The sequence below is a fragment of the Sus scrofa genome, chromosome 2 (genome assembly GCF_000003025.6).
Source record: "Sus scrofa isolate TJ Tabasco breed Duroc chromosome 2, Sscrofa11.1, whole genome shotgun sequence".
Classification (NCBI taxonomy): Eukaryota; Metazoa; Chordata; class Mammalia; order Artiodactyla; family Suidae; genus Sus; species Sus scrofa.
Window position 1 is genome coordinate 75235271 of NC_010444.4, and position 27509 is coordinate 75262779.

General features: G+C 57.2%; 1 protein-coding gene across 9 annotated transcripts in view; it reads right to left on the reverse strand.

Moving 5' to 3' along the window:
- Positions 1 to 27220, reverse strand: part of NFIC (nuclear factor I C) — a 69378-nt gene extending 42158 nt beyond the window's left edge. For 2 of the 9 annotated variants that reach the window (XM_021084130.1, XM_021084124.1), the window contains exons 1-2: positions 20764 to 20896; positions 10351 to 10882 (exon numbers count right to left, since the gene is read on the reverse strand). In XM_021084130.1, the coding sequence (XP_020939789.1) occupies positions 10351 to 10882; positions 20764 to 20793 (562 nt within the window). In that variant the 5' untranslated portion in view covers positions 20794 to 20896. Of the gene's footprint in view, positions 1 to 10350; positions 10883 to 20763; positions 21066 to 27006 lie in introns of those variants that run through there. The other 7 variants (XM_021084129.1, XM_021084126.1, XM_021084132.1 and 4 more) reach the window with 7 other exon arrangements.

Genomic DNA, 27509 nt, shown 5'->3' on the forward strand with positions numbered 1-27509 from the left:
CAGCCACTTGGGATCCGAGCCACATCTGTGATCTACACCACGGCTCACGGCAACACCGGATCTTTAACCCACTGAGCAAGGCCAGGGATCGAACTTGCACCCTCATGGATACTAGTTGGATTCGTTTCCGCTGTGCCACGACGGGAACTCCAAAGAGACATTTACTGAGGACTAAATGAAGTCCTGATTCTTATTCCCAGGCTCACTAAGTCCCAGGTTCCCATCGTCATGAATCCCTACAAACTGCTCCGGAACACCTCTGCCCACACCAGGGCCCCCATCCATCTGGCTGCCTACAAGCAGACAGTCCCAGCCTCAGCCACTCTGGAAGGAGCCTCGAAGAAATGACAATCTACCTCCTTCCCCTTCTACAGCCATCTTTTCTGGAATATTCTGATCAGACACCCAGTGTCTGAAGACAGGCTTCCTTGATTCGGACCCGAACTTTCTGGCTCTCCGACTCAAGGAATTCTAGAAACTGCCCTGGGTGTTCTAGAACCCAGCTGGAGAAAATTCCAGAGCCTGTCCTTGGGTGTGCAAAACCCAACATGTAGGATTCTGGAAACTGCCGTCCATGATCATGAGTATGCTTCATGGTTTCTTGTATGTGGATGAAACCAACACCTGATTGATGATCGATTGGGGAGTTTTATAATCTGTCCTCAGAGTCTCAAGAACCCCAAAACTGGGAGACTTGGGATCTGCTCCCCAAAACGCAATGTAAAAAATTATAGACCTTGTTTTTGGATGCTCAGAAACCCAACTCAGGAAGTTCTGGATCCTGCTGAAGTCAAGAATACAAATGAGTAATTCTAGATCAACCAGCTTGGAGGATTCTAGAACTGTTTCTTAGATGGTGGTGAAATAACTTCAAAGAAGTCTAAGGTTTCCCTTACTATGGTGGTTCTCAGCCAGGGGTGCTTCTGCCCCCAGGAGACACTGGGCCATGCCTGGGGACATCTGTGGTTGTCACAACTGAGGGGCTCCCGGTATCGAGGGGGTGGGGACAGGGATGTTGCTCCACACCCCACAGCACCCAGGACCACCCCTACAGAGAGACCCAGCCCCCTGTCCATAGTGCCATGGGGAGAAGCCCCATCTTTCCACATTAAAGAGCCCTGGTAAGAACCTACTCTTTGCAGCCTCAAACCAATTTGAGAGATTTGAGATCTGCCTTGGAATTCTCTAGAACTCAAATGCTCTAGCATGGACACGGCAGCCACTGGCCACATGTGGCGGTGAGTACCTGAAATGTGGCCAGTCTGAATGGAGGTGTGAGTATAAAACACACACAGAGTCACAAAGACTTAGGACAACAGAGAGTGTGAAACATTTCGATCACATTTTCCTATTAATTAGGACTCAAAATGACAATATTTTGGATGTCTTGGGTTAAACAGAATAGGTGGTTAAAATTAATGTTCTCTGTAGGTTGACACTTTTAAGTGTGGACACCAGAAAAATGCTAACTTATCCAAATGGCTTGCGTTGTTTTTCTATTGGACTGTTGCTGTCCTGAACCCACCTGGGAGAATTCTAGAACTGTCAGATAATGAATGGCCTAGCTCTGAAGAGTCTCAAACTCAGCCTTAGGGATTCCAGAACTTGTCCCCTGGAGGGTCTAGAAGCCACCTCAGCTCTGGCAATCTGGAGCAGCACCCCCCTTGAAACCCCTTTCCCATTTGTAAGCCATTTACCCTGAGGTACTGGGGTCCCCCCTTTTTCCCAGTCCTGGCACCCTTCCAGTCAGCCTGGGACAGACAGAAGGTGGGACAGAATGGGAGTTCTCTTGTGGTACAGCAGGTTAAGGATATGGCATTGCCACTGCTGTGGCTAGGGTCACTGCTGAGGCATGGGTTCAATCCCTGGTCTGGGAACCTCCATATGCCTCGGGTGTGCCCCCGCCCTGCCAAAAAAAAAGGGTAGGATGGGACAGAATGGACCAGAGGTAGGGCCCTTACTGGGCAGCCCTGGGCCAGGCCGCACCCCTCGCTGGCCCTCAGTTTTCTGCTCTGGACAAGATACCCAGTGTTCCCACGCACCCCCTCCCTCATCCCTCACCAGCTCTGACCATCTGTGACTTCCTGCCCACACCCAGCTGGAGGGAGAGGGGCTAGCCTGGCAGCTGTCTAGGGAGGGGGGGCCCGGAGATGTCCCGAGCTGCCCTCAGCCTCCCCTTGGCTCCCCGGGCACAGGGCCAGGGTGGCAACTGCAGCCTCACCACAGGTGCATGGAGATGCCTCCCGCTTCTGTGGGCTCCGCGGAGGACCGGCCCTGCGTGCGTGGACCCCAGCACCCCGAGGGTCCTCAGAGCCTTGGCAGGTGTAGACGTGCGAGATGGGAGCCCGTGCAGGGGTGTCCTACTCATGTAAGAACTCCCGAATTCTTCTGAGCTCTCATCATGTGCTGAGAGGTTTCTTTCTCATAGATAGTATCTTAACTTCAATTGCTGGACACTCCCTATGCTCATTTCGCAGATGAAGAAATAGAAGCCCAGAGATGGGCACCAACTTGCCCAAGGTTGCCCAGCGGGCCAGAGGGCAGAGTGGAGACCAGAACCACAGTAGTGATAATGATAATAAAGGTGGTGGTAATAACAATATTACCATCACTGACCTTATGGTTATTATTTATCATTGCATCATAATAAGGAATGTATTATTATTCATTATTATTATCATTTGACGGGAACATTTTATTTTATTTTTTTGGCCACACCTGCAGCACACACAAGTTCCCAGGCCAGGGATCGAACCCTTGCCACAGCAGTGACAATGCCTGATCCTTAATCACTAAGCCACCAAAGAATTCCCTTTTTTGAAAATTTTAAATTGAAATATAGTTTATTTACAAATGATTATTATTATTAACAACAAATAATTTTATAAAAATTGTGATAAAATATCAATAACATAAAATTTACCATTTTAAGCCTTTTTTTTTTTTTTTGGTTGCATCTATGTCATATGGAAGTTCCCAGGCCAGGGATCAAATCTGACACTGCAGAGACAATGTCAAATCCTTAACCTGCTACATCACTGTGGGAATTCATTCACTATTTTTTTTTTTTTTTTTTTTTTTGGCCATGTCCTTGGCATGTAGAAGTTCCCCAGCCAGGGACTGAACCTGCACCACAGAAGTGACAATGCCAGATCCTTAACACACTGAGCCACCAGGGAACTCCCATTTTTAAGTGCACAGCTCAGTGGCATTAAGCACATGCACACTGTCACACGAATATCCCCATTATCCATCTCCAGAACTTTCTCATCTTCCTAAACTGCAACTCTCCCCTTTAAACACTGACTCCCCTTGGAGCGCCCATCGTGGCTCAGCAGTAACAAATCTGACTAGTATCCATGAGGATGCAGGTTCAATCCCTGACCTCGCTCAGTGCATTAAGAATCTGGTGTTGCCGTGAACTGTGGTGTAGGTCGCAGACTCAGCTCCGATCCTGTACTGCTGTGGCTGTGGTGTAGGCTGGCAGCTGCAGCTCCGATTCAACCCCTAGCCTAGGACCTTCCATATGCCGCGAGTGTAGACCTAAAAAGACAAACAAAACAAAACAAACAAATGGAAAAAACTCCCACACGGACTCCTCGCGCCCTCCCCAGCCCCTGACCCCACCATCTCCTTCCTGTCTCTGTGGATCTCACTCTTCTAGGGACCAACTGGGAGTGAAATCAGATAGTCTTTGTCCCTCTGTGTCTGGCTTCTCTCACTGAACATCACGTCCTCAAGGTTCATCCACTTTGCTAGAACAGGTGGATTCTAGCAGTCTTCATGCATTAACTCACTTCACCCTACACAGCCTGGTAAGGTGGGCACCATCTGCTTCATGGCCCATTTAGGAGAGAAGGAAACTGAGGCCCAGAGCAGTGACATCGCCTGCTGAGGGTCATGCAGCTCATGAGTGGTGGAATTTGAACTTGGGCCATCTGGCTACAGACTATGTTCCTCCCTTTCCTGACACTGGGCTCTGACCTGCTGCGTTAGCACCCCACCTGCCAGAGTCCCTCTCTGCCACTAACCAAGAGCCCATAGGCTTCCCGCCGCTGCTATAAATACATCGTCAGCTGTTGTCTGGACCTCACCCGGGGTAGCCACCTTCCCCGCACTGACAGACTGCTAATCCACCTGGCTGTCCAGCCCTGAGGGAGGCCAGGCTGCCAGGAGCCCCTTGCCCCTCCACCACCCAGACACCTGAAGAGGTGGCCTCTAGCAGGCGCCTGTCCTGAGGCTCAAGTGCCCCTGATGGTTCCCTCTCTGCACTGTAGTTCTTCCCCTTTGCCTCCTGGGGCTGGGGAGAGGATGTAGAGAGCGACTGAGCATTTATGGAGTGCCTCCGGTATGCTGTTCAGGAAGCAGCAACTCCAACCGTCAATGCAGTAGACATAGTTTTTATCCTCTCCACTTCCAGATGGGGAAACTAAGCCTCAGAGAGGGGGACACACCTTACACAGCATGGAGCCAGCACAGACCCAAACTGTGTCTACTACACAAACAAACCGTGCCCTCATGCGCCCTCCTGTCCATGTTTACCCTGTCTCCTGAGCACAGCACCCAGTGCTGGGATGAAGATTTACAGCAGTCAGAGGAGGTGGGAGACCCTCAGTCAAGATCTGGCTTCCTTCTCTCTATGGCCCACAAGGTCTTACCTTCCTGGCCTCAGTTCTCCCCCAACCCCAGACCAGAGAGGGCAGGACTCCATCCTAAGGCACACAGCAAGCCAGGGGATGAGCTGAGGCTGACCTAGGCCCCCTCGCTCCAGGTTGAGGCCCTTTCTCCTGCCACCGAGCCCAGAGTGTGCTTTATGGGGACCTGGCCTCCCAGCTTGGGCATGGCAGGCACTTTAGGATAGGTCACTGGTATTCGTTCCTTTATTCACTATGTATTCTGGACCTGCTCTTTTCATGATCCTTACGACTGGGAAGGTGTGGGTTCCATCTGATAACCTCAAAAGTGGTTTTCAGGTCTTTTTCCTGTAGTGGTTTCAAGGACTTGGAATCTATGGGTTCCAATTCTGTCCTACCTCTTAGGAGCTATGTGACCTTGGGCAAGTGGCTGACCTTCGCTGAGCCTGTTTCTTTCTTCCTTCCTTTCTTCCTTTCTTTTTCGTCTTTTTAGGGCTGCACTGGTAGCATATGGAGGTTCCCAGACTAAGGGTTGAATCGGAGCTGCAGCTGTCGGCCTACACCACGGCCACAGCAACACAGGATCTGAGCCACGTCTGTGACCTACATCATAGCTCACGGCAATGCCAGATCCTTAACCCACTGAGCGAGGCCAGGGATTGAACCTGCATCCTCATGGATGCTGGTCGGATTCGTTTCCACTGAGCCACAACAGGAACTCCTGAGCCTGTTTCTTTATCTGAAACATGGGAGAAGGTAAGAGTCCTTCGCTCCCAGGGCGGTGGAGAGAACTAAATCAGAGGTAGGGTGGGCTCAGCACCAGGCATACAATGTGTGGTTACTATTATCTCTGTCGTTATTACTGCTCCTGGTTCCATTCAAGTGGGGATGGGACCTCCAGTTCTTTCTGTCCCCTCTCGGGGCACCCTGGGCAGCCCCTCTAGCAGCTGTGAGTTTCCCAAGCCGGCCCCTGCCCACAGCACCATTCCAGGAGGTTGGCACCGAACAAGGCGGGAACAGGAGGCGGGAACGGGAGGCCAGCCCACGGCAGCGTCAGCAGATGGGCACCATCTGGGCTGGCGGCTCAGGGCGGGCTGGCAGCTGCCGGAGCGGGCGGGCCTGGCAGCCCCTCCCCCGCTCGCCCTGGCATGGTGCCCGCCGGCGCCTCAGGTTTCTCAGGCCGCCAGAGGGGGCAGGGAAGCCTGGCTGAGCTTCGGGGCTGGGCAGACGGCTTCCCTCTCTGGGCCCTGCTTCCTCCAGGCTCCTTCTCAAGTGTAAGGCAGGAGAGGAAGGCCAGGCTCACCTGCTCCTGGCTTCACCATCACCAAGCGAAGCCCAGTGGCTACTCAGCGGGCCTCACCTCCCCCTCCAGCACTCCCTGCGGCCTCCACGCTCTGCTCCCTACACTCAGGGCCATTCCAGCCCCAGGGCCTTTGCACTGGCTGTGCCCCCCCACCTGCGGCACACTCACTCAAATGCCTCCATGGCTCCCTTACTTCCTTCACGCCTCATCTCCAGGGTCACCTCAACCAGGCCCTCCCATCCACGGTACACCCCTGCCCCTCTCCACACCCATCCCTGCCACCAGGCTTTTATTAATTTGAGAATTGTCATTTTTCCCAGCCCCCACTCAGTTGCACATGCAACCCCCCCATCACAAAGTGCATGCATTTGGCTGGCAGCCCCTATGTCCCAAGCTGGAGTACATGTCACCCCCTCATCACGGTCCTCCAGCTGTCCCCTAGGCCACCCCCAGGGCACACACTGAATCCACCCGTGTCCACAATGGCGCCAGATGGATGCCTGGGGCGGCCAAATTCAGCCCCAGGTGGTGCCTTAGGCTCTGACCAGCCTGGCAGCCCCAGAACTAAAGGGACCTTTTCATGGCTCGTCCCCACCCCTCCGTCCTTCAAAATAAACCAGAGGATAGAGGGCTGGGATTCCCCTTTGGGGTGCGGCCCCAGCAGTCCACCTGACACCCTCTGGGAGAGATGCAAAGGCTGTGGGGGAGGAGGGAGCCAGGCCTCGTCCCCTGGTCCAAGGACAGGGAAGAGCCAAGGATACCTTGTCTCTGTGGGTCTCTCTGTGTCTCTCCATGTCTTTGGATCCCTTTGTCTCTCCATCTCTCTCTGTCATTCTGTCCGCTCTGAGGTCCTACTTCTGATGCTAGAGGTTGCACCTCCTTTCAGCTGTATGGCAGGCGCCCATCCCGACACCCACCCTGTCACAGCCTCCCCCCGACGCCGCCCCAGGCCAACCGAGGCTCACTTCCCCCACTCCCCATCAACCACATGGCCTCCCAGCAGGGCTGATTTGAGCAAGCACTGTGCTCTGGTCTCGGCCCGGACCTCCTGCAGTCCTGAGACCCACAAGGTGAGCAGGCCAGGGGTGGGGGGGAGGTAGCCAGTTCCCTCTATAGTCAGATGACTACCTGGCTGAGAACAGAGACATACTTCTGGCCCAGAGGAGGACAGGGGTCTTGTGATAGAAATCGGGATGCTGGGGCTCAGCTGGGGGGGTGGTCCTGGAGGGCAACCTTGGCCGGTGGGACTCTAGAACACAGGCCAGGCGTGGAGGTGGCCAAGCCACACTGACTGGATACTTACATGGTACACTGTGGTTTACCTCCATCCCCTTCAGCCACTGAGTGTGGAAGGCTAGCAGAGGTGTCAGCAACAAGCTGCCCATGTTCAAACCCTACCTCTGCCCTCTCATAGCCGTGTGGCCTTGGGCAGAGCAGTTATCGTCTTTGGGTTTCTGACTCCTCATCTGTAAAATTGTACAACAATGATCCCTGCCTCGCAGGGCTGCTGTGAGAATGGAGTATTGATAAGCCCTCAGCACAAATGCCTGATAGAAAGTGGAGCTAGGAGTTGGGGTTTGGAAGCATAAGTAGGAGTTTTCCAGATGGGAAAGGCATTCCAGGCAGAGGGAACAGCATGGGCAAAGGCACAGATGTGGGAAATCATTACCCTAATGAGGATGGTAACATTAATAATAACAGTCCAGGAGTTCCTGCCATGGGGCAGTGGCTTAAGAATCCGAATGCAGCAGCTCGGGTCACTGGGGAGGTGCAAGTTTGATCCCCAGCCCTGCACAGTGAGTTAAAGGATTTAGTATTGATGCTGCAGCTGTGGCTTGGATTCAATCCCTGACCTGTGAACTTCCATAGGCCGTGGGTACAGCCATAAAATTAAAAAAAAAAAAAAAGGAGTTCCTGTAGTGACTCTGTGGTTAACCAACCTGACTAGAATCTATGAGGACGCGAGTTTGATCCCTGGCCTTGCTCAGTGGGTTAGGGATCCGGCGTTGCCATGAGCTGTGGTATAGGTTGCACAGACGCAGCTTAGATCCAGCATTGCTGTGGCTCTGGTGTAGGCTCTGGTGTAGGCTGGTAGCTGCAGCTCTGATTCAACCCCTAGCCTGGGAACCTCCATATGCTGTAGATGCGGCACTAAAAAGACAAATAATAATGATAATAATAGTAGTAACGGTCCACAGAGCCCTAGCCCTGTGACTGGTACTTGTTTTCATGACCCCATGGGGGTTATTTGTTGAACACTTACTATGAGAACTCTGCTCCTACCAGGTGGCTATTTTTGAGCGTCCCATTTTAAAGACAAGAAAAGCAGGCGCAGAGAGATTAAGTGACTTGGCTGAGCTGGGGTTGGGTTCCAGGCCCAGCCCTCACACCGGACCCTCACTCCTACACTCCCAGCCAGCTGAAGCTGGGTGAGCTGGGTCGGTTTGAGCAGAGATCCCCTGGGATGCTGGAGCCGGCTGGAAGCAGTGGAGGGTGCAGCCTTGACCTTCCCAAGCCCTCATGCGAGGAGACTGACCAGACTGGCGAGCAAAGACAAGGCAGTCGGACACGGAGGTGTCTGGGGAGGCCTGGAGGCCTGGTCTGCCTGCTGAGTGGAGGGGGAGGGGCCGAGGGGGGAGGGGAGGCACCCGGAGATTGTGCTGACACTGGCAGAAAACACGCTTCAAAATTTTATCAGCTCAGCGTGGAGGAGGTGGGGGCGGGGCGGGGCACGGAGGATGGATGTGGTGGGAGAGACCGAGACCTGCATGGCAATGAGCACTGCAGACCCCAAGGCTGCCCCTGCCCACCCCATTCCGCCCACCGGCAAAAGTCACCTTGCCCACCCCTCTGCCTCTGGCCCACCCCTCTGCCTCTGGTGCCAGTTGGTGGGGGCAGGGAAGGGGGCAGATGGGGCCAAGGTCGAGGAATCAAGGTCAAGACTGGGAATCTCTGCTCTGGCTCTTCCTCCTGTACACCATGAGACCAGGAGACCTCATCAAATTCACACCATCGTTAGGAATTGGCACAGTTGTTACCCCCGCTGAGGTGTCCAAAGTCACAGAGCCAGCACGTGGCAGGACTGCATTCATTCTGACCCTGGGCTGTCCCGCCCCAGGATCTCCCCTCCTCTCACCACCCCTTCCCCAGCCCTCCTCCATCATTTCTGGTTGTGTGATCATGTGGGCTCATGTAGGGTCCACAGGGGTAGGGGCTGGATTTGAACCCCAAATGCACACCTGACATGCTCAGGCAGCTCCAGGTTCAAGCCCATGTGTGGACCATGCACAGCACACCTGATTCCATCCACATGAAGACAGTCACAGCTGACAGCTGCCCATGTGGCAGGCCAGAGTTCAACATGCTACACACAGGATCTCAGAGAATCTCCTGGGGCCCAATCCAGGTAGGGACTCTGATAACCTCCATTTGCCAGTTCCATTGGACACACAACGAGGAAGATCCCACCATCCTCTCAGCCAGGCCCACCCTTGGTGGCCGGCACCTGCAGGCAGGCTATACTTCCAGCCGCCACATCTCTGCCCAGGCTATGACCACTGGGGCTATCCCCACACTCATCACTGTCCAGTGATCCTGCAGAGCTCAGCACAGGGGAGCCTCCTCCTCCAGGGAGTACTGTGGATTTCCTCATCCTAACAAACCCTGCTGATGTCATTTGATCACAGAGTCAACAAACATCCAGCTGGAAGGGCCAGAATGGAGGACACTGATGACCAGAAAGGGTGGTGAGCTAGCCAAAGTGCCCCAGCTTCACACTTGGCACAAACATGGGACCTGTCAGGTCTCTGGGGGAGGTCTGTGAGTCAATCAACCAGCATTCTTCCAGCTTTCCCCACAGAGATAAGACACTCTCTCTCCCATGGGTCGCTCGCCTATCCTCACCCCTGTTCTCAACAGACCTGCTGGGACAGGGTCTCACTCCCTGAGACCTGCTGCCCCCCTGACATCAAGGTCAGAGCCTGCCTCTACCTTCAGGCTCCCATGAAGCACTTCCTCCACCCCAGGCTCTCCTTGAACCATATCGCTATCTCTTAGACCTTCACAGGGCAGAGGCCTGCCCCTTCCGACCCCAGCATAGGCCCACTTCCCTGCTCTGACCCTCTCAGTGCAGCTTCTTCCCCCCTCAGACAACCTGCACCAGCCTCCTCCCTCAGACCTGCCTCCTTGCTGGTACCTTGTGTGAGCAAGCCTCCCCGCTGGGTAGACCACCTTGGGTGGACAAGCCTCCGCCCTCAGACCTCTTATAGGTCAGCCTGCCCACCCCAGGCTGCGCGTGCCAGCCTGGTCCCTCAGGCCTGCGGGTCCACTTTCCCCAGGACGTCCGCTCTGCGGATGCCCGGCGCATCCCCTCTCGGCCGTCAGACCCGCGTCCACGTGCACGCCCCGCCTCACCTCGCTCGCGCACGAAGTAGGCCAGGTAGAGATCGAGCTCCTTGACCGCCACCCCAATGTGGTGTGGCTGCACGCAGAGCACCGGGTGGCCGCACTGTGCCGCCTTGACCAGGCGCTCGCCGTCGGTGCTCTCCAGCGGGATGCCCTTGAAGAGGATGACCATGACCAGGTCCAGCCGCCACACCTTGTCGGCCTGGCGCAGGCAGTCGATGCGGCGCATCTTGCCCTTCTGGTCGGGGTTGGAGAGCACGCAGCCTGGCGCCTTCTTGCCGGTGATGGCCAGCACAAAGTCCTCGCGGCATTCGGGCCGGATGTCCTTGCGCAGCTTGGCCAGCAGCCGCGACGCCCACTTCTGCTTGACCTCGGCCTTCTCGCCCAGCAGCTCGTCCTTCACCGCGCGCTCCTCATCTTTTGACATCCGCTTCTCATGCTTCTTGAAGTACTTGCGCTTCCGCGCCTGCAGGTTGAACCAGGTGTAGGCGAAGGCGCGGACGTGAGGCAGCAGCGCCTCGATGAATGGGTGGAACTCATCCTGCGGGCGCGAGAAGCCAGAGGTCAGGAGGTGCTGGGGTCCGTGGACCCACTGCCCGGCCCAGAAGACTGAGGCCGCAGGGGCCCCATGCAGACCCACTAGAGGGAGGGAGGGCAGAGGTGTTCAGGGGGCCTCTGCAGAGCCCTCTACCTCTTGGGGAAAATGAGGCCAGAAGGGGCCCCGCCGAAGTTCACTGGGTCAGACGAGAGCCCATTGTCCAGATGGGGAAACAAGAGGCTTGGACCACATGGCAGGCACGGGCCAAGGCAGCCGTTTATGGACTGTCCTGAACCCCAATATACAGGTAGGACAAGATGAGGGTCCCAGGTAGAGTCTGATGGGGACCCATTGTCCAGATGGGGAAAACTGAGGATAGTAGAATGGGGGTAGCATGGACCCATTCTCTGCCTTCTAGAACTGGGGTCAGCAAACTTTAAAAGTACCATAAAGAATCAAATAATGAGTATTTCAGTCTCTGTTGCAACCGCTCCACTCTGCACTGTAGTGTAAGACTGGTCACAGAGGACATGTAAGTGATGGCTGTGACAGTGTTCCAATAAAACTTTATTGATAAAGACGAGCAGTGGGGACTTCCTGTCATGGGGGTTAACCAACCCGACTAGCATCCATGAGGACTTGGGTTCCATCCCTGGCCTCACTTAGTGGGTTAAGGATCTGGTGTTGCCATGATGTAGGTTGCAGAAGCGGCTTGGATCTGGAGTTGCTGTGGCTCTGGCATAGGCTGGTGGCTACAGCTCCGATTAGACCTCTAGCCTGGGTACCTCCATATGCCATGGGTGTGGCCCTAAAAAGACCAAAAAAAAAAAAAAAGATGGGTGGGGGGGCACGGCCCCCTGGGGCTTGCAAACCCCTAAACTAGAGTGTGAGCTGGAATGTCTAGAGCAAGACTGAGCAAACACTGGGTGTTCAACGATTGTAAGAGGTTCAAAGAGTGTTGCTGGGCCTTGTTTCTCAGACCTACTGCTCAGCAGAGGAAGCTCATGCCAGACAGGGGTCCAAGGGCTGCCTCTACTGGATCTTGGCAGTGATGAAAAAATGAGGACAAGATGTCATTCCTATGGCCCAGGTGTACAGACAGGACTGGCTGAGGCCCAAGCCCAGACTGAGGCCACCTGGATGTCAGGGGCTGATGGAAGGGTGGGGCGTGGTTCCTGCATAGGCCCTTTGCAGGGGCTGGGAAAGTTGAGGCCTAAGGAGGCTAGAGATTAGAATGCACCAAAGAAAGAGGAGCTTGGCCATGGAGGTTCAAAGCTGGAGAGAGGAGCCCAAGGGGGTCAGTTCACCCTTGCCTGTCTCCCCACAGACCCACTCCACCAATAGAGAAGGAGAGGCCTGGGGAGGCTCTGAGACCTGGCCAGAGCTGTAACTTCTATATCCCTTCCTTTTGCCTCATTTGTGTTGCTGGGCGCCCACAACACCCATTTTATGGATGAAGAAACTGAGACCCCAAGAGAGGACCCTGTCACGAGGGGCAGAGCTGGGACTGGAACCCATGCCCATCTGGCTTCTCCCCAGAAACAGTAGCAGCCCCAGTTGGGCCCCTTGGAGAACAAGGGGTCCGGGGAGGCCCCCATCCCCTCTACTTGGGTCGGGGGGAGGGCTGTCTCATTCTCATCATTTTTTCAGCAAGGGAGACTGGGTCTGCAGGACATCCAGGAGCTGGCTTCTCAGCTTCCAGGGTGAAAAATTCAAAGAGAAAGGAAGACAGACAGACAAAGAAGAAAATCTTCGGTTCCTCTTTCCTACTCTTGCCTGGAGGGCTGTGGTGGGCTTCTGGAATGGGGGTGATGTCTTTTCCTAGCATGTGAACCTCATTATCCACCCAGCTCTCAAAAACCTGTTATGCTATTATCATTATTATTACTGACATTGTTATCTCTGTAAGGATTCTTTTGGTTGCTTACAATCGTCCAAGGGCAGCAAAAGGTCCAAGGCTCCACTTCACATTGTGTGATGGGGAAACTAAAGCTCAGAGAAGGGCAGAGAACTGGCCAAGTTACCGCAGGGTCTCCAGGCCTGTGTAAGGACGTGAATCCAGGACATCCTTGGCCCCTTTCTCAGGGCAGCCTGTACTCCATGCAGCTGAGACAGGAAAACAGCTACTCTGGGCTATGAGTTGGTTTCTAGATGGACGTGGCTGGGCTTGGTCCCATCTCCAGGCCTGAATACACAGGGTAGCCCCTGCCTGGTGCCTCCTCCCTGCCCTGTGCCCCATCTCCCCTGGGCCACCTCTAGCCATGGGGTGCTGGGCGTCCTCAGATCTCCCCTATTACTGAGGCTCTGAAAATAGCCTCCTGCCCTCGCAGGGTGGGGCAGGCCAGGGCTCAGCTTCTGCCAGCCCAGTTCCCCCACTCCAATGTCCCCCAACGTGTGAGTCACCATGACAGCTGTGGCAGGGACTGGACCTCAGGGCCCTTTTCCGCTGCCCCCACCCCCACCCCGCCCAGTCCCAGCTGACTTGCTGAGGCAGAGGGCGGATGGAAGGGGCCCATCCCCTAATGGCCTCTGTCCATCCTCAGAGGTGCTTTTCCTGTGTCTCTGTGCCACTCAGCATGCCAGCCCTAGGCATGGGAAGTGACTCGCTCAGGGTCACACAGCCAGTTAGCAGAGCCAGGACCACAGCCCGGGCTGTCTGGCCAGAGAAGCCAGGGTGGGGAATCGACAGAGGCACAGGGTGCTGCCCCCTGTGGAGGGGACACTAGGGTGACAGAAGGCCCAGGCAGTGGCACTGATGCTGCCACCAGAGGCCATCTGTGGCTGCCATCAGAGGCCTGGAGCTTACTGGAGTTGTGATAAGAGGAAGCTGGGAAGGGGCAGCTGGGTTATCAGCCAGCTGACCTTCTTGAAGGAGGTGCTGTCTCTTCTTAGCATATGAACCCCGTTATTTGCCCAGCACTCAAAAGCCTGCATTATGTTATTATTATTATTGACATTGTTGTTATGATTATTTTGAATCCAGACTCTTCCTCTCCTTGAGCCCCTTTGTCTCTGAGCCCCCTCCCCTTCCAGCTCCTCCCCTCTCCAAGCTCCCGTGCCCCCGTCCTGTCCCTACCCCTCCTCTCTGGGCCCTCTCTAGGGAAAGGTGCCAGGGAGGCGGGCGGGGGCGGGAGCCCACGTCACTGGTGACCCCAGCTGGTCCTGGAGAAAGGAAGACAAACAGCCTGTAACTGGGTCATGGACCTGCTGCCCCAGCCTTCCACGTCCTCCATGGGAGGTCAACCTAGGTGAGAGGCAAGCCCGTCACTCTCTTTGTCCCATAAGACATATGACAATCAAGACCTCTTCCCCAGCCACCTCCCAATGCCCTCGCTGGCTAACAGGGCAAGGAAGACAGCCAAGTCAGTTAGATGCCAAGGATCCTCCTGAACTCCTATACATCCCTCAAAGCCCTGTCTCCAGAGTGCCTTTCTTCAGGCAGACTTTCCTGCTCTCAGAGTTCTCTGAGACCTAGCGTGGACCACACAACGGGGCGGGGGGGCGGTCTCTGAGTCTGGCTCAGTCATTCTCCCCCAACCCTGAGGCCCAGGGCTGAGGCATTCATGGCCAGGACAGACTTGTCGAGGGAATGAGGTTGGGTGACAGTGGCTTCCTTTGTATGATCCAGGGACAAATCACTGCTGCACTCTGGGCCTGTTTCTCATTCTGTGCAGTGGGCAGGAAAGGACATTGAACCCTGCTGGGGTTTGGCTGGGGGCTCATCCATTGCCCTGGTAACCAGAGATGCCAGGTGAGGGGAGGCAGCAAGGCCAGGCCTTTCCCAGAAACCCTGCTTGGCCCACTGGGACTTCTTGGCCAAAGATGGCGGCAACAGCTGGAAGGCAGACACCTGAGTCCAAGCCCTTGCTGGGCGCTAAGAACTAGACAACTGTGCACAGGACTGTGCCCTTCTCTGGGCCTCCTTGTGGCCCTCCCACCCTGATTGTCCAGGGCAACAAACCAAGACATGAAACTCCAATTCCCAAACCAAAAGTTTTCCATGAAGGATTCTCTCTCCTTCATTCACTCAGTGATTAAACAAATGTTACTGAGAATCTCTTATCCACTAAGTTCTTATCCCAAACACTATGCATCCCTCAAAGCCCTGCTTCCAATAACCCCTCCTCCACGTTAAGCCCAGGTCAAGAGTCAAACAGCAGAGCTCATATTTGAATGCAGGCCCACTTTGTGCCAAAGTAAGTGTTCCTAACATAGAATGATTCCTCCCTCCCCCCTCCACTGTGTGCCACCTCCATGCCTAATGCTGGGGACACAACAGTGTCCTGGGCTTGGCCCTCACCTGGATCCTGATGTGGGCAAGGATGGCTATTAAACAACCTAAGAAACAGGTAATAAAATAGTTCCCGTCACAGCACAGAGGAAACAAACCCAACTAGGAACCATAAAGTTGCAGGTTTGATCCCTGGCCTCGCTCAGGGGGTTAGGGATCTGGCGTTGCCATGAGCTGTGGTGTAGGTTGCAGACACAGCTCGGATCCCGCATTGCTGTGGCTGTGGCATAGGCTGGCAGCTACAGCTCCGATTCGACCCCTAGCCTGGGAACTTCCCTATGCCGTGGGAGCAGCCCTAGAAAAGGCAAAAAGACCAAAAAAAAAAAAAAAAAAAAAAAAAAAAAGAAACAGGTAATAAAATGTCACATTGAACAAAGTGCTCTGAAGAAATTCAAAGGAGTTTGAGGAGAGGGCCAGGGAATCCTGCGGGGTGGGGGGGTTGTTTGTTTGTTTTGTTTTGTTTTTTAGCTGGGGGTGGTCAGGGAGGGTCTTTCAAAGGAGAGAATATTTGAACAAGGCCCTGAAAGGTGACAATGCATGGTAAGCTTTCCAGACAGAGAAGACAGCACATGCAAAGGTCCTAAGCCAGGACCATGCCTAATATTGGGGGAGAACAGTGAGGAGGTCAGTGAGGCTGGAGCAGAGTGAACAATTGGGAAAGTGGAGGTAGTAAGCATGGGGAGGTAACAGGGCCTACTGTGCAGCACCTTGAGGACCACTGGGAAGACTTTGGGTAAACTAAGTCCAGGGAGTAGTAAGTCCTGGCCCAAGTGACTAGTGATTCTGAGCCTTGGATCTCCTGACTTTTCTCTCTGCCTTGCTGTCTTGGGAGGATGATGGGGGCTGAGCCAGAAGTCCAGGGTGTGGGAGAGAGAGACAGGGAGTGAGGTCATGCCATTTAGAGGCTGAGCATTTACTAAGCTATCAACTCTATGAAATGGGAATAATCATTGCACCCACTGTCCAGAGAGAGAGAGGGGCTGAGGTGCTGAGCACAGAAGCCACTGGCCCCAAGTCACACAGCCATGAAGGAGCTGAGCTGGGACTTGAACTTGAATCCCCTATGACCATGAACCTCCTGACTCCTTGGCCCCACCTGCCAGCTCCCCAAGCACTGGGTCTCACCTCATCCTTTGGACTCCCCAGAAATGTCCGTTCTGCACCCTACCTGCCCTCTCTGAAATCTGGGTGGCCTCTTGCCCCTGCTCAGTCCTGGGTCATGTACCACTTCCTCCTCGAGGAGGCAAAGCGGCAGCTGGGTCCTGTCATCCCCTCACCTAGCCTGCAGCCCCTGGAGGGTGTGGCTTTGATCTCTCTGGTGCACTGCTATGTTCCCAGCATCCAGATCCACAAAGGACCAACCTCATCTCCATGCACACACCCCAATGGACAAAGGATGCTGGTATCCACGTGCGTCTGGCCAAACTCAGGGAGACCTTGGACAGGGCTGGGCTGAGAGGAAAGACTAATGGAAAAAAACCTGGGGGTTCAGGGGTCAAGGTTTTGGGGAGTCACCGCTGTCCCTGTCACCTGGCCCATGCTGAGCAGACAGCAACAGAAGGAAAAGAGGGAGAATTGGAAAATGCCTATGGGATGTTTAATCCAATTATTAGTTTAGTGACAATCACAGCCACGCTGCTTTGGCACCTACTGTACACCAGGCCCTGGGCTAAGGGTAACAGAGAAAGACACTATTACGTGTCTCAGTCTCCAAGGGAAGAGACTGAGACTCAGAAAGACTGCAGCACCGTCTCTCAACTGGCAGAACCATTCACTCCCTCATACAACAAATGTTTGGGAGCACCTACTGTGTGCTAGGCCCTGAGCAGAGCACACCCCAGAGGTGTCCTGCCTCCCGAGTCCTCATGCGGCCCAAGGAGGTGGGGATTACCGTTAACTTCACTCCACAGTGAGGCCACCAGGGCGACGAAGGGCAGGATCACCTGGCCAGAGTCACACAGCAACCTGGGCAAGATCAGCATGTGGATCATGCGTGTTTTGGTGACCCCCGCAGGACATGCGTGTGTTCACCTTTCTGTGCTCTCGCATGTGGGAGCGTCGGCTTCAGGCACTATGTGCTGAGGGTCCACATGCACCCAGGTGAGGAGGTAGCATGCATCCGTGTGATAAAGAGGCCCCAGGACATTTGGTGTGTCCCATCCATTTGATGTAAGACAGGGAGGGAGGTGGCTCAGGTAGAGAGAGAAGAGATTGGAGAGAGAGAGGAGAGACAGAGAGAGAGAGAAGAGAGGCAGAACGCTGACTCGGCCAGAATCCCAGCATCCCAGCTTCCTGATTTACAAGGCGCCCGACCCTGACAGTGCTGAGGCACCTCCGCTGCAGAGGAGGGAGGGGGGAGAGACACAGAGAGACGGAGAGAGGGAGGGAGACATGGAACGAGGTTGTGTCTTGTTTGGGAGCCAATCAGAGGCCATCAGACCATGAGGACTTGGGGGAGGGGGCACAGGCAGTGCCCACCTGCCCAGGCCTGGCCAAAGAGCCAGGTGGGCAGTGGCCCCAATGCCTAGCCTCATCAGCCATGCTATGCCACCCTGGGCAGGCCCTGGCCCTCTCTGGTCTTGGCCCCTCTCCCAGCCCTGAAGATCTGGGGAACCCCAATTCCAGAAGAGCCTCCAGGAACCCACACCAGGCTGGCACCTGGATGACTCCTGCCCACCCCACCCCCACACACACCTGGCCCACAGGAGGCGCTTCATGAAGATCTATTATATGAAAACAAGCAAAAGTCGGGGACTTCAGTCTCCCCATGGAGAAATGGTAGCAAAAAAGAGTGCCACCCTGTGAGGCACCTAGGTGAAGGAATGAAGGAAAGAATGAATGAACGAGGGAGGGGGCCCTGGCGGTCGGCGCTGCCATGGCCTCGGCCCAGGCTCAGCCTGCAGGCCCAGGGAAATCCTGGGCACTGCAGCCAAGAGGGATTTGGCCCCAAACCCGGAATAACTAACGTGGCGGTAGAGGCGGGTGGGAGGGAGGCGGGGGGCGGGGAGGCCCAGAGTGGGGCAAACGCGGGGAGGCCGGCCTTCCCGCCGGCAGGATTTATGGAAGTAACGGCCACTCCACACAGTTCCTCTTAAGAGTAAAAGTGAAAAGCACTTGAGTCACCATTGAAACAGGGACTGGGCTCCCAGAATCCTCCAGGGCTGCCTGGGCCGCGGCCGCCCCCCCTTGGTGGGGCACAGGGCGGGCTGGCACCAGAGCAGTCCGGCCCTCCCTTCACACACCCCGAGCTGGTCTCAGCTCGGAGTGAAGGATCCGGGTCGGATCAGCTAAAAGGGAGCTATTTTAGGATGGGCTCAGGTTGTAAAATTAGTCAGGAAAGGGGGGAGATGGAAGCCCAGAGATGGAGAGACAGGGAAAGACAGAGATGGAGCGGGAAAGAGACGGAGAGGGGGAGAGATGGTGCCAGGTAGAGAGAATTGGGTAGGGTGTGACTAGGCAGCCAGAAGTGGGGGTCCTGCATGGGCAGTCTGAGTCCTTCAGGTCCCCCAGGCTGGGCCTGCAAGGAGCTTCAGGGACTACACTGAAGCTCCCCATGAGAAGGGGTCCCAGGTTCCCCTCCAGGGAGGGGGTGCCCAATGGAGAAAAACAGAGGAGGGGGAGCCCCCTGAGTTTGGGCCACCCATTCCCACCCTGGCCTGGGAACTCCCTGGTCCCTGGTCCGTCTGTCTTTCTATCTCCTCGTCGCCCTGTCCCTTGCACCCAGCAACCTCAGGTTATTTCTCACTGTTCTGAGAGCCTGCCTGGTTGCTCCTTGCCCAGCGCCTGGGGAAAGCCAGGCCCAGAGTGCAACACCAGCTCTGCTTCTCACCGCCACCCCCTCTGGGCAACGTGGACGGAGGCCTGTCTCCCGAGGAGTCCTGATGGGGGAATTCCAGGGCGCAGTGACAATAGGCAGCCGTCCAACCTCCTCGCCTGGAATAGCCTCCCTGGGCTCAGCCCACCGGGTGGCTCTGGGAGCTAGAGCTCGGGGAACGCTGGAGGGGGCGGGGACACCCCAGGGCCACCTGGGCCACCCCCCTGAGCCCAGAGACTGGGAAGCCCAAGGTCAACCCCACCTAGGACCTTAGCTGTTCTTGGGGAGCTTCGGGGTGATGGGAGGCAGAGGTGGGCCAGCAATGACTGCTTAGGGGGGACCCCCAAAGTTGCTCTGAAAGAGAAGAGAGGTCTGGAAAGGGACAGGGAGGTGCCCAAGGTCACCCAGGGGATCATGGGTAGGGCGAGCCTTGAGACCCCTCAGCACCAGCCCTCACATTCCCTTTGGGGAGCCAGGAACTGGAGAATCTGGAGGAGGCCAGCGATAAAAATCCTGTCATGAATGAGGGGCACCCCAGGATCATGAATGGAGGGACCCCCCCACAGAGACTGGCATCCATGTGTTCCTACTGTAGTGCTCCTCAGGACGCTCAGGTTCCTGCTGGACTCCCACGTCCAGTGCACTTTACAGCCTGGAGCCCACACTGCCCTTCTCTCCAGAACCCACCTTCGCCCCATGTCACCTCAGGGGAAACTGAGGCCGGTACCCCAGAGGCCTAAAGAGACACAAGGACATGGAGTGGGGGCGGAGCTGGAAAATAGAACCCGAAGCCCTGGGTGGGGGGGATCCAGAGGGAGCTGGGGGAGGGAAGGGGTCCGCGATGCCGGCAGTGCAGGGGCAGCGGCCCCCTCCCCATAACCACCTTGCTCGTTGCACAAGGGCTGAGCCCCGGGCAGTCTGGGAGCGCGGCCAGGGGTGAGAGGCTACGGGAGGGGGCAGAGGCAGGGGCAGGGGCAGGTGCCGGGCTGGCGAGGGCGTCCGCAGCGCCGCAGTGCCCGGGCCAGACCCCGGAACGCCCGGCCTCCCGGCTCCTCCCGGCGGCGGCGGCGGCGGCTGCTCGATAACCCACAACCGATGCGGCGAAAATATCGGGACGCAGTTGAGGGGCGGGCGGGAGAGGGAGACCCAGCTGGGACATCGGGGCACCCCCTCCCCCCCCACAGCTGGCGCCTCCAACTTCGAGTGCCTCCTCCCCCTCCTCGCACACGTGGGCCAATAATGGGGGGAAAGGCGGCCCAGGGCTGGGGTGGCGGAGCACAACCTGGGGGGGGGGGTTGGGGGAACACATCAGTAGGGTCCTTCCCTCAAGAGTCCCAGGGCCCCCAGCGTCCAGCCAGGACCCCCCTCGATTCCTTTTAGGGGCAGGGCCGGGTCCAGGCCAGGGGTTCGGCAGAGCCCCGCCTTTGGCCTTCTCCCGGGCACCCCCCCCCACCTTCCCGGGTGGGGTGGAGAAGCGCGTCCCGAGTTGGGGGGAGGGCAAGACTGCAGGGCGAGCCCCCAAGGTCTGCCAGGGGGAGAAGTACCGGGGGTGGGGCGGGAATCCCGCGTGAGGGTCCCGGGTTGCGGGGGGGGGGGTGTCCGGGCCCAGCCCATCCCCCACCGGACCCAGGCCCGTGGCGGGGGCATTCCGGCCGCCGCCACGGGAGGGACGCGCGCCTTTTTCGTCCCGCCTCTGTCTCCCAAACTCCGGGGCCCGGCTATGGGGGACGCGGGGCTGGGGCGCAGGGGGCGCGGGCAGGGGCCAGGCGGGGGGCGTACCTGGGTCAGGCAGAGCGGGGACGAATACATCCCGGGGCGCGGCGGGAGGCGCAGGGCCGGCCGGAGCGGGCGCGCTGAACTTACTGAGTCATTTTTCCAAACCCCCCCCCCCCCGCGCGGCCGGCGCGCTCCTCGCCGCCTCCTCCCTCAGTCTCCCTCCCTCCTCCCTCCCGCGCTCTCCCTCTCTCCTGCGCCCGACTCCCTCTCTCTCTCCCTCTTTCTGTCTCTCTCCCTTCCTTTCTTGTCCCTCCTCCCTCTCTCCTCCTCTGTCTCTGTCTCTCTCAGCGTCTCTGTCTCTCCTCCCTTTGGCAACCTCCTTCCTCCCTCCCTCCCCCAATTTTTCTCCCCTCCCACCCCGAACCTCCCACTTCTCAACATCCAACTTTCAAAGAAACGAGGGAAAAAAGAGCGCGAGAGGGGATGGAAAGCGGCTCCCCCCTCCCCATGCCTCCTGAACCCCCATCATGGCTTATTATTACAAATTTCGAGCCGCCCTGGGCCGGGGCACCAGACGGGGACCAACGGGCCGCGCGCACCCCAACTACAGCGGGTCCCCCTGGACCGCCCGCCCTAGTCGAGTGGGGAGGGGTGGGCTGTTGCGGGACATTCATTTTGGGGCCGGAGGTGGATTCTGAAGACACCCCCCCCCCCCGCAACCCGCCCCGAGCTGGCCGGGAAGTTGGAGAAAGGAGCCAAGGGGGGGGGGAGGGAAAGAATGAAGAAGTGACGTGTGCAGAGGCCCTGCGCGAGCGCGCGTCTTTCCCCTTAAAGATGTAGGACCCGGGGTGCCAGGCAGGAGAAGGGGTTCCACGGTACCCTCCCCCGCTGCTCTCCCATGAGCCAGATAGGGGCTGCAATGCCTGGGCAGAGGGGCTTGGCCACAACTGTCCTTCCTGGCCAGAAGGGGCACAACCAACAGAAGAGCCTCTAGGAATCTGCTTTCTCCTCCTCAGCCAGAATCAAGGGGAAACTGGGAGGTGGGGGCCTTGGTCTCCCCCATATGCAGCCCCAGAACCCCAGGAGGAAGATGTCAGGCAGAACCTCAGGCTGGCCAGATAAACCCTTGCAGCCTCTTCCTGAGTGTCCAGTAATTTCTACTGACCCCAGCAGCGTGCCCATTTTCCAGATCCAGAAACTGAAGCAGTCAATGGCTTGGAGCCCAGCTCCCTGGCCCCAGGGCCCACACTCTTCAAGCTCTGTTGTTTCCCTCCAGAATAAATGGGTACAGACCTGCCCTCTCACAGCCTGAGCCCCCAGGGAGCCTGAAGAACTGCAAGGACCTAGCCTCACCCGCTCCGCATGTTCACTAGCAATCCTCCAAGCTTCGCTCAGAGGCAACTGCAGGTCTGGGGACTGCCACCTCGAAGACTAGGGCACTCCCCCCTTGGTGTCCCCCCCTGTGAAGTGGACCAACAGTGCCCAGCCCATGGGGTTGGTCGGCATAGGAATAATGGCACTTAACCGAGCCTTGACCTTCCGTCAAATACGCACTGAGACATTCTTAGAAAGCTTGGCCATTTCGACTCATCTCTCTGAGAGTCCTGAGGGCAAATGATACCCTCCCACCACCCTGGGGCCGCTGCCCCATGTCCAGGGGCATGGAAGATGCCAGCCACCCTGTTATCCTCCCGCGCCACAGGGGAGGAAACTGAGGCCCCAGAACGGTCGCTACTGACCGGGGCCCCAGGGAGACATGCGCAGCACTGATGCCCTGTCTCGCCGCTCCCCCTGCACGTGGGTAATGGTCATTCAAATAGTTCACAAATAGCTTTTTTTAAAAGCCCACTTTGTAGCTATGGGGGGGAAGGGGCACTTAAACCTCAGGATGAAGGGGAAAGGCAAGTGTCTCAGAATCGAAATGCCAACATAAATAACATAAAGCACTCTTTTATTTAAAAAAAAAAAAAACGAAAATGCCAGGAGCATCCTCCCAGGTAGCAGCGAACCCCACTGCCCCCCACGGCACCTTCACAAGGCAATTTAGGTAATTTAGATTCCATTCCAAGGCAAAGTTGGAGAGTACAGACTGCCCCCCTCCGACACTTCAGTTTCCACATCTGTAAAATGGTAACAATAGAGGCATCTCACATTTTGGAAAGTTAGGGCGACTGGAGTCCTTGAAATAATGTGTGGAAAGACCATATTAATATACTAGTGGTGGCGGCTGGTAGAACCTTCTGCTAGTTCACAAACAGCAGTGAAGTACATAAAATAAATTTTATGTATATATAAAATCCAGTTCGGGCAGGAAGGTCCCCTGCAGTGCACACAGCAGGTCCACAGCCGGCCAGGTGGAGTGCAGGGCTGCAGACTGGGTCTATGTCTCCCACAGCCAGGAGCTTAAACCTTCCTGTGCCTTAGCTTCCCGCCCAAAGAAATGGAGCAAGCGACCATCGTTTCTAGCCCTCTGGGTTGTTGTGGGTAAACCAGCCTGTGTTTGGACTGAGTTTAGAACTGTGCCCCTCACACAATGGTTTCTAAACAAAGCGGTGGGGGGATTGGACCTGTGTGTGTTAACACTTCAGAAGCTGGGGCATGATTTAGCTCCTGGCACTTTGGAGTGCAATTTAGCTCATTTGTTTAAAAACGTACTCTCCCCATCACTCACTCTCAAGCTCCTCTGTAACTGTTCCACATACAGATGCACAAGGGTGTTGACTGTCATCCTGTAAGGCTAATGCCAACATTTTGGAGCCAGCCACTGTGTCCACCTGTGAGGACCAATTCAGCAACGCTGCACAGTCACAGGCTGGAATACTACACAGCTCCACAAAAGAACAAGGGATTCCCACCTGGAGATGCCTCTGAGAGCTGGGGGCTGGGATGGGGGGAGCAAGATGCAGACAAGGGCTCCTCTCCGCTCAGGCACCAAGGACCATGCTCTGTGGGGGGTGGAGCAGCCTCCCTGCCCCTATGCACTGGATGCCAAGAGCACCCCCAGGACAATACCCAGTGTCCCCTGGGGTGTCTCCACCCCAGTTGAGAACCCCTGCTATAAACTCAGCAAGCAGTCTCAAGATCTCATTTGGGATTTTTTTTTTTAAAGAGAATATACATATGCCCTTTATAAGGATACATATGCATTTGTTCAGACAAAGCTGGATAAAAACAAGGCCCTTCTAGAGCGGGGAGAGAGGGGTGTCCCACCAGAGTGAGGGTGATTTTCACTCTGGGTACTTCTGCATCCTTTTGAGATGTTCCTGAATGGCTTGTGTTATTCAAAAACAAACTTCAAAAATGTGAGTGGAATTCACAGCAAAATTTTAAAAAATGAGAGTAGCTCAGACAGGGGGACCAAGGAGCCCAAATGGCCTGGGAACACCACCACTACCACACCCAGGGAAGAGAGAACACAGCATGGGACCAGGACCTGGGTATGCATGGTTGACATTGCTACCCCTCCTCTGACTGTGCAGGGCATCCTGTGTGTTCCATTTTACAGATGAGAAATTGAGCCTCTAGAAGGGGCTGTTAGGGTCCTTGGCCTTGAGAAGTAAAGGTGGGATATAACATTAGGGTGGCAGAGACATACAACACAGAGACACATGAACACACACAACATGCCACCAAGAGACACAAAGACACACAGACATTCAGAAACACACAAATGCTCAGATGTCACACAGACTGCAACAGATACAGATATCCAGACCCAAGGTGACACATGGTCATACAGACTCACACAGAGGGACACACAACCCACACGAGTGCCTGCACAACCCCAAGCACAACACACACACAATCAGCTACAACAATACACTCATACCCGAACACAACTATACCAGCACACTCATGCCAGGCAGAAGTCCTTCCAGTATTTATACACTGCCACACACAACACACACGCACACAGTAACCTACAGCACACCGCATTTCTGCTCTTCCCTTGGGCTGGTCCCCACCAGCTCCTGCCACAACTGGGGTCTTTGCTCCCCAGACCCTGCAAGGACAGGACCTGGCTTGGAGTGGAGGTAGGCAGAGGGTAGGATGGGCTTATCTCTTCTGCTTTCCACAAATGCAGGTGCCTGTCTGTGAGTGTGTGTGTTTGTGTGCCTCTGTGTGTGGCTGTGGGTGCACCTGTTTGTGGGCAGAGTTCTGGACATGTGTGGCTGTGAGGGTGTGTCATGGGAGTGTGCACCAAGTGACAGGAGAGGATGGAGGTGAGTGAGGCGCAGGGCAGAGGGCAGTGCTCCGAATGGGCTGGGGAGCTGTGTGTCTGAGCAAGGGTAGAGGGGAGGGTGAGTGCCAGAGTGGAGGGGACTGAGAGGGTGGGCAAGCTTACCTGAGCTGGGGACCCTGAGTGTTATGTATGCATGGACCCCTGTGTCCATTTGAGACCTATTTTTCTCCCCTTCCCAAACAGCTCCTCAAAAGGGGGTGCATGTTGAAGGTAAAAAGGACTCAGGCCTTGGGGCTTTTATATATAGAAAATTATATAAAGTGCCCTGGGGTGGGGGGTGGGGACCCAGCAGTGATTCCCCTGGAGCAGAGAGTAACAACACGGTGTGTCTGGCCCAGTCTGGGGGTGAACGCTGGGAGGCAGAGCTGGGGGAGCGTCTCCCAGCCCAACAGGGCAAAGGGGGTCTTCTGGGCCACCTCCTGGTCCAGACCGAACCCGCACGTATCGGTAACCACCCATCCATCCCTAGAGACCTCCTCATAGGCGGGGTGTGTGTGGGGGGAGAACCCGCTGCCCCGCCCCCCTCTGGGCCAGGTCCCCGCGCAGGCGCAGCCCCTCACGGGAGACGTCGCCGGCCAAGTGATCGCGTCCCGGCGCCACCTCGCGCCCGAACCTCAAGCTGGGACCACCTGGAGCTGCGCGGCTGGGGCACCCTAAGGCAGGGGGAACAGGAGGAGACCCTGTGGGGAGTGAGTGGAGGAGGCAGAGCTGTGGCAAGGTAGAGGAAGTATTCGTCCGGCACCTTGAAGCCTGGATTAAAGGAAAAATGGAACTGGAGGGGTGGGTGAAGAGTGTAGACCCATCCCCAGGAATAGTCACTCAACGCCAAAGGTACACAGCGACATTAAACTGCCCCCTGAGATGCACCCACACGACACAGATCCCCACTCACTGGCAACCCCCTAACCCCCACATACTCACATGGGGACACCCCCACGGTCACCCAGGGACATCACGTCCCCGGGGAACACACAACCCTGCCACACAACTTCACAACACCGCCCCAAAGGGGACGCATGGCAGAGTCGCCCAGTTACCTCAACACACACACTGTCCCATAGCCGCACAATGCTCTTAACACACGCAACACAACACACACAGCCACGTGGATGCGCAGACACACAGATACATAAAGAAGAAGACCCCACGCCTGGGGACCATGGACATGGATGGGGCCACCCAGCCGCACAGACCCGCGAACGCACTCCCCGGACTACTGTGCCGACTCGTTTGAGAGCGCAGGGGTCTCCAAACGCACCCATCGAGTGCGGATGCCACCAACAACAGCGGACCGGACACCGGAACCCTCAAGAGCAGCTACCGGCGCTGGCGGGCCTGGGGCGCGCCCGGCCTAGACCCCTTGACCCCTCTCGGCTAGGACCCGGCCTGATCAGCGGCAGGGCCGGGGTCGGCCCGGGGGCGGGGCTCAGGCGGCACGAGGGCTAGTCGGGCGGCTGCTCCTGCGCGGCGCTCAGCGCGGCCGCCCGCCCGGCTCCAAGTTCAAGGCGCCCGGCGGCGGCCGCTGCGCGCTCTCCGCCCCTCTCCGCAGCGGCCATTTTCCGCTAGCTGGCGCGCCGCGCTTACCCGGGCCGGGACACCCCGCAGGGGCCGCCGCGACCCCAACCCCTCACGGCCCGGTTCCGCGCCCCCTCCCTGGCCCCGGCTCCCCCGCGGGCTGCGAGCTTGGGGGTCTTGTGCCCTGGGTCGCGCCCTCCCGCCTCCCGCCTGGCCAGGGAGGGGGCGGGGGCCTGGCCTGGGGGGGGACCCTCTCTCGGGAGCCCCGCCCTCCCCACCAACTCCGCGGCGCCCTCGAGGGGCCCCCATTTGGGGTCCCCGGCTGCGACCCGCGCACCAGCTCCGCCCCCAGCCGCTGGCGGGGGGGTTGTGGATCGGCGGGCGGAGGTCCCCGGGCTGCGGGCGGGAAGGGGGGGGGTCCTCACATTGAGCCCCTCCCCTGGGCGGCCCCCGCCCCCTGCCCCCCAGACATCGCAACTTTCGCCCGGAGCCCACGCACCACCCCAAAAACTCCCCGGGCGAAAACGAAAGTGGGGGCGGCGACGTACCATGGCGCTGCTGCGAGGAGGCGAGGCCGGCGCCGGAGCGAGCGCGCTCGGTCCCCGGCGAGGGGGGGCCGGAGGCGGCGGGAGGAGGCGGCGAGGGAGGGCGCGCGGGGGAGGGAGCGAGCGCGCGAGGGAGGGGGCTCGCCGCGCCCGCCCCCCCTCGGCCCAGGACCCTCCCCTCGGCCCGCCCTCCCCCCGGTCCCGCGCACCGCCCGCGCCTCAGGCGGCTCTGCGCCCCGGCCCCGGCTGCGGCGGCTCCCTCTGCGGCTCCATCCTCCGTCCGGCCCTCACCAGGGAAGGCCAGGCGAGCGGTCGTAGCGGCGGGTAGTGGGGCCCGAGTCGGGCTCGCTGCGGAGGGAACGGATCCACCTTCACCGCGCGCGCGCGCGCTCACACACATATACACACACATACACACACACGCACGCAGACGGCTGGGGACACGCGCGGACCGGGCCTCCTCGACTCCGACACCGACACAGAACGCACACCGCCGCGCCTGCATC